This window comes from Barbus barbus, assembly GCF_936440315.1.
Source record: "Barbus barbus genome assembly, chromosome: 7".
NCBI lineage: Eukaryota > Metazoa > Chordata > Actinopteri > Cypriniformes > Cyprinidae > Barbus > Barbus barbus.
The window spans coordinates 915,001-922,500 of record NC_136735.1 but is presented as its reverse complement, the minus strand read 5'-3'; the positions used below and the strand labels follow the sequence as shown (position 1 = coordinate 922,500).

General features: G+C 40.1%; 2 protein-coding genes across 2 annotated transcripts in view; both read left to right on the top strand.

Moving 5' to 3' along the window:
- eri2 (ERI1 exoribonuclease family member 2) overlaps positions 1–1,957 on the top strand; it is a 6,179-nt gene extending 4,222 nt beyond the window's left edge. Inside the window, exons 8-9 of the mRNA XM_079421154.1 lie at positions 516–604; positions 736–1,957. Of these exons, the coding sequence (XP_079277280.1) occupies positions 516–604; positions 736–1,428 (782 nt within the window). The 3' untranslated portion in view covers positions 1,429–1,957. The remainder of the gene's footprint in view (positions 1–515; positions 605–735) is intronic.
- A 1,653-nt stretch (positions 1,958–3,610) lies between these two features.
- LOC306873203 (THUMP domain-containing protein 1-like) overlaps positions 3,611–7,500 on the top strand; it is a 6,342-nt gene continuing 2,452 nt past the window's right edge. Inside the window, exon 1 of the mRNA XM_079422314.1 lies at positions 3,611–3,947. Within this exon, the coding sequence (XP_079278440.1) occupies positions 3,756–3,947 (192 nt within the window). The 5' untranslated portion in view covers positions 3,611–3,755. The remainder of the gene's footprint in view (positions 3,948–7,500) is intronic.

Sequence of the window (7,500 nt, the reverse complement as noted above, 5' to 3'; positions counted from 1 at the left end):
AAATTGTGGAAATAACTTATAAATTTTATCTCATAATTTTGACTATAATAATGATTTGGAATCCTATAATTTTAACATTTTATGCATAATTATGATTTACTGAAGCATTTTCCAGTAGCACTTTAGTTTAGGGACCGATTCTCACGATTAACTAGTTGCTCATTAGCATGAAAAATGAAGTTCTTATACATTTACGGTAGGAAATTCACTAAATACCTTCATGGAACATGATCTTTACTTAATATCCTAATCATTTTTGGCATAAAATAATGTATAATTTTGATCCATACAATGTATTGTTGTCTATTGCTTCAGATATACCTGTGCTACTCATGACTGCTTCTGTGCTGCAGGGACAGATATTCTGCATGAGCATATTCTACATCCCTATTCCTACCCCATACCTTAACAACTATATTACTAACTATTAAGCAGCAAATTAGGAGTTTAATGAGGCAAAGTCTTGGTTATTAGTTAGTAGTGAGAACTGTAAGTGTGGCCCATGTTCTGCTCAGGTCTGGTGGACGCCAGGAACACGGCTCTGCTGGCACAGAGGATGATGTCTGACGGCTGTCTGCTGACCCTCACCAAGTCTTTGAGGAGGGTGAGTTCTGTCTGTGCGCCCGCACACCTGCGCAGGTGACTCCACCCCCTGCATCACACGCAGCCAATCAGGAGCGGTGCTGAGCTGAGCTGTGCTGAACCAGCGTCTCTCTGTGTGTGTTTGTGTCTCAGGCGCCGCTGAAGCCCAGACCTGTGTGTGTGAGCGTCTCCAGCGAGCGTCCCGCAGCGCAGCAGCAGACGAGTGTGTGTCGGTCACTGGTGTCGCCCCGCACCGTCCTCTCCAGCACACACACACCGTCCAGAGCACCGGGGACCCTCAGCACACTCGCTGCGCTCTCAGACACCAGCTACGACCCCGAGACCACAGACGCCTGCTGGAGCGACGGAGTGCTGCTCGAGGAGGAGGAGCCGGGCCCCTGTGAGGACGTGCCTCTGGGGGTGGAGCCTGAGGAGACTGACCCCGGCGAAACCACCTCAGACCACTGCAAACCCACCAGACCGGCCTCCAGCTCCTCAGGTCTGTTTAAAACACCCAAACCGCTCCGGTGCACAGACCCGTATGGGCCGCTCTCGCGCTTCTTAGGACGCAGAAGTGCGGCGTTCAGTGTTTATACAGACCCTCCCGCTGTGCCCCGCGCTGGCAGCCACTCGGCTAAGATCACGGCTCCTCTGTGCGGCTGCGGGCGCAGGGCCCGGCGTCTGACGGTGGGCAATGGAGGGCCCAACCACGGCCGGGGGTTTTACTGCTGCCCCGTCAGACGCCAGGGCTGCGGCTTCTTCAAGTGGGAGTCTGGACTGATCCAGGCCAGCACACAGAACCGCCTCAGAACACCACAGACCTGCGGCTCCAGACCCCTGCGCTGACTCTGTCTGTGTGACTAACACACCTGTGGAAGAACGGGTTATTATGAGTGCCTTTTGAAAAGAGCACTGTCAGGGAGATTTGCAACCTTAACTTGGACATTTCCACATGCATTCTTTCTGTTTTTGGGGAGAGAATCAACATATTAGAGCGATGTTCCTTGCAAAAGATCTGAGAATAGCATACTGCTGGTAAAAGACCGAAACGGTAAGCGTGCTGTGCTAGGATGCTTCTCGTGATGTATGTTGAGTTATCAGATACGGAGAACACTGCCCGTCTGTGTTTGTTCTGCAGGACAGCATTATGATTGTGATGATCTCATGAAGTGTCTTTGTGTTTTAAAGAAACCTGTGAAATAATATTTATAATAAAACACGTTTGAAAACATGAACTCTGTCAGGGACATGAAAACATATACAAGAAATGAATGCATTCGGTCTCTAACTTTTTAGATAAGAGGAAGTGTGTTCCAGCTGTTGGCTCTGTGAATGTAGGACTTTATACACAGTCAAAACTAAAATTATTCCAACATCAGGTATCATTTTTTATATTTTTTTTACTAGCGGGTGCAGGACACTATAGTTCATTTATGTAAGTGAGGATAGCAAAATAAAGTGAACTGTGACACATTTTACCCAAATATTGTTCATAAAGTGAACTACTAGTAAAATTTGGGACCAAAACTGACCCAGAGATTTGAGCTGAGCATGTTTTGCTGAAGTGTTTTTCTTTAATTGCTAATGTGATGTTTTTCCACCACAGACTGAACACAATGAAGCATCACTTGGTAATTGGTTGAACTAAATTGGTTTTATCTCATTATGTTCTTAAATTTAACAGCTAACAGCTATTCAACCGAATCCCTTACATACCTTTCTATCAAAGTTATCTGCCATTATCAAGATCAGTATGATCTGACACAGTCCAAATATGAGTTCTTCTCATATTTTATTACCATTTTCTAAACTATAGCCAATAAACTAATAATGTGAGAAATACTGAATACATTTTGGTTTGACTGTATGTTGTCTATAATACGTTTGCTACCAATTTGTGTGTGTGTGTATATATATGCTTTATATATTTATTTAATATGCATTATAATCCACCTAATAATAAATTGTTAGATATAATTGTAGTTATAATCAGTGTTGGGCAGTAACTAGCTACTAGGAACTTAGTTACTGTAATAATATTACTTTTTGCAGTAACTAGTATAACTAATTACTAATAAGATTTCAGTAATAATATTACAGTTACTGTCCATAAAACAGCTTAGTTAGTTACTGTTGATGCCTCAACCCCGCTGATTTAAAATCCAACAATCAAATAATTGCTAGATTTGTTCATAATGTTCAGGACTCACACATGCATGTGATGAAGCCTGGAATATAGAAAAGCTTCATTCAGCAGATACAAATATTGCATTATATTGATTTTGTCAGGAAAATGTTAGATTTTGTGGCTTTACTTTACTCTGGCATTACATCCCTCTGATCAGTACATTATATTACTATCATTAAACATCGTTTTGGAACATTAATCAGTTTCTTACAAACTTGTGTGATTTGATTAAATACATAATGAAATATAATCGTATATGGGTAATGGAGAAATTACAATGAAGCTACACATGACACTGAATGAGATGAATACAGCACTTCTGCTTGAATGTCTCTGTTAATCACTGCTGAGTGTTTATAATCACTTCTGACTGAGATCCGATGTGCATTTTGGTCAAATGATGAGCCAGAAATATGTTGTTAGTTACATTCTACTAGTTACATTACTAGTAATGTAACTACTGTAACTAATTACTGTTGCCAGAAAGTAATTAGTAAAGTAACAATATTGCTTTTGAAAGGAGTAGTAATGAGTATTCTTTGAGTAACTAGCCCAACACTGGTCATAATACATTATAATATTTATGCATTGTCGCCTTTAAACAGCATAAAGCATTAAAGCAACCAATTTCATATGCAAAAAAAGAATCTGCAAATTTTGATTAATTATGAATTGATACCATGCATTACAACAAACATTATGAATTACTTTTTTATACAAATACAAATGCCATTCTATATATTTTCATAGCTTCAAAGAAAGAAAACACGTGTGATGCACGGTCTTGTAACTCGCGCCGTCAAACGCGTTTCGTAATCACAATTCGTTCACATGTCCCACACGGCGCTCTGTATGACGCGCGCTGCAGAGAGCGTGGAGCGCGACAGACTCAAACACACGCGCGTGAGGAGCGCGTTTAAGCCGGAGTTTCTTCATCTCTTCATTCAGAACAAGCAGCAGAGAGAGTGTTTGATTAAGAGCAGTCATGTCTGAGACGCGCAAGAGGAGCAGGAGGCACTTCGGCGGATACGCGCACAAGAAACAGAGGGGCTCCCGCGAGCTGGAGGTGGGCGCGCAGGGCGTGCTCGTCACCTGCAACATGAACGAGCGCAAGTGCACGAGCGAAGCCTTCAGTCTGCTCAACGAGTACGCGGACGCGCTCTACGGCCCTGAGCAGGTAACTGTCACTATAGAGTATCACTATACTGTCACTATAGAGACGTGTTACTGTGTTCGTGCACTATACTATCACTATAGAGACGTGTTACTGTGTTAGTGCACTATACTATCACTGTCACTATAGAGTATCACTATACTGTCACTATAGAGACGTGTTACTGTGTTCGTGCACTATACTATCACTATAGAGACGTGTTACTGTGTTCGTGCACTATACTATCACTATAGAGACGTGTTACTGTGTTAGTGCACTATACTATCACTGTCACTATAGAGTATCACTATACTATCACTATAGAGACGTGTTACTGTGTTAGTGCACTATACTATCACTATAGAGACGTGTTACTGTGTTAGTGCACTATACTATCACTGTCACTATAGAGTATCACTATACTGTCACTATAGAAACGTGTTACTGTGTTAGTGCACTATACTGTCACTATAGAGACGTGTTACTGTGTTAGTGCACTATACTATCACTGTCACTATAGAGTATCACTATACTATCACTATAGAGACGTGTTACTGTGTTAGTGCACTATACTATCACTGTCACTATAGAGTATCACTATACTGTCACTATAGAGACGTGTTACTGTGTTAGTGCACTATACTATCACTGTCACTATAGAGTATCACTATACTATCACTATAGAGACGTGTTACTGTGTTAGTGCACTATACTATCACTATAGAGACGTGTTACTGTGTTAGTGCACTATACTATCACTATAGAGACGTGTTACTGTGTTAGTGCACTATACTATCACTATAGAGACGTGTTACTGTGTTCGTGCACTATACTATCACTGTCACTATAGAGTATCACTATACTGTCACTATAGAGACGTGTTACTGTGTTAGTGCACTATACTGTCACTATAGAGACGTGTTACTGTGTTAGTGCACTATACTGTCACTATAGAGACGTGTTACTGTGTTAGTGCACTATACTATCACTGTCACTATAGAGTATCACTATACTGTCACTATAGAGACGTGTTACTGTGTTAGTGCTCTATACTATCACTGTCACTATAGAGTATCACTATACTGTCACTATAGAGACGTGTTACTGTGTTAGTGCACTATACTATCACTGTCACTATAGAGTATCACTATACTGTCACTATAGAGACGTGTTACCGTGTTAGTGCTCTATACTATCACTGTCACTATAGAGTATCACTATACTGTCACTATAGAGACGTGTTACTGTGTTAGTGCACTATACTATCACTGTCACTATAGAGTATCACTATACTGTCACTATAGAGATGTGTTACTGTGTTAGTGCACAATACTGTCACTATAGAGATGTGTTACTGTGTTAGTGCACTATACTATCACTGTCACTATAGAGTATCACTATACTATCACTATAGAGACGTGTTACTGTGTTAGTGCACTATACTATCACTGTCACTATAGAGTATCACTATACTGTCACTATAGAGACGTGTTACTGTGTTAGTGCACTATACTATCACTGTCACTATAGAGTATCACTATACTATCACTATAGAGACGTGTTACTGTGTTAGTGCACTATACTATCACTATAGAGACGTGTTACTGTGTTAGTGCACTATACTATCACTATAGAGACGTGTTACTGTGTTAGTGCACTATACTATCACTATAGAGACGTGTTACTGTGTTCGTGCACTATACTATCACTGTCACTATAGAGTATCACTATACTGTCACTATAGAGACGTGTTACTGTGTTAGTGCACTATACTGTCACTATAGAGACGTGTTACTGTGTTAGTGCACTATACTGTCACTATAGAGACGTGTTACTGTGTTAGTGCACTATACTATCACTGTCACTATAGAGTATCACTATACTGTCACTATAGAGACGTGTTACTGTGTTAGTGCTCTATACTATCACTGTCACTATAGAGTATCACTATACTGTCACTATAGAGACGTGTTACTGTGTTAGTGCACTATACTATCACTGTCACTATAGAGTATCACTATACTGTCACTATAGAGACGTGTTACCGTGTTAGTGCTCTATACTATCACTGTCACTATAGAGTATCACTATACTGTCACTATAGAGACGTGTTACTGTGTTAGTGCACTATACTATCACTGTCACTATAGAGTATCACTATACTGTCACTATAGAGATGTGTTACTGTGTTAGTGCACAATACTGTCACTATAGAGATGTGTTACTGTGTTAGTGCACTATACTGTCACTATAGAGATGTTACTGTGTTAGTGCACTATACTATCACTGTCACTATAGAGTATCACTATACTGTCACTATAGAGACGTGTTACTGTGTTAGTGCACTATACTATCACTGTCACTATAGAGTATCACTATACTGTCACTATAGAGACGTGTTACTGTGTTCGTGCACTATACTATCACTGTCACTATAGAGTATCACTATACTGTCACTATAGAGACGTGTTACTGTGTTAGTGCACTATACTACCACTGTCACTATAGAGATGTGTTACTGTGTTAGTGCACTATACTATCACTGTCACTATAGAGTACCACTATACTGTCACTATAGAGATGTGTTACTGTGTTCGTGCACTATACTATCACTGTCACTATAGAGTATCACTATACTGTCACTATAGAGACGTGTTACTGTGTTAGTGCTCTATACTATCACTGTCACTATAGAGTATCACTATACTGTCACTATAGAGACGTGTTACTGTGTTAGTGCACTATACTATCACTGTCACTATAGAGTATCACTATACTGTCACTATAGAGATGTGTTACTGTGTTAGTGCACAATACTGTCACTATAGAGATGTGTTACTGTGTTAGTGCACTATACTGTCACTATAGAGATGTTACTGTGTTAGTGCACTATACTATCACTGTCACTATAGAGTATCACTATACTGTCACTATAGAGACGTGTTACTGTGTTAGTGCACTATACTATCACTGTCACTATAGAGTATCACTATACTGTCACTATAGAGACGTGTTACTGTGTTCGTGCACTATACTATCACTGTCACTATAGAGTATCACTATACTGTCACTATAGAGACGTGTTACTGTGTTAGTGCACTATACTACCACTGTCACTATAGAGATGTGTTACTGTGTTAGTGCACTATACTATCACTGTCACTATAGAGTACCACTATACTGTCACTATAGAGATGTGTTACTGTGTTCGTGCACTATACTATCACTGTCACTATAGAGTATCACTATACTGTCACTATAGAGACGTGTTACTGTGTTAGTGCTCTATACTATCACTGTCACTATAGAGTATCACTATACTGTCACTATAGAGACGTGTTACTGTGTTAGTGCTCTATACTATCACTGTCACTATAGAGTATCACTATACTGTCACTATAGAGACGTGTTACTGTGTTAGTGCACTATACTATCACTGTCACTATAGAGTATCACTATACTGTCACTATAGAGATGTGTTACTGTGTTAGTGCACAATACTGTCACTATAGAGATGTGTTACTGTGTTAGTGCACTATACTGTCACTATAGAGATGTTACTGTGTTAGTGCACTAT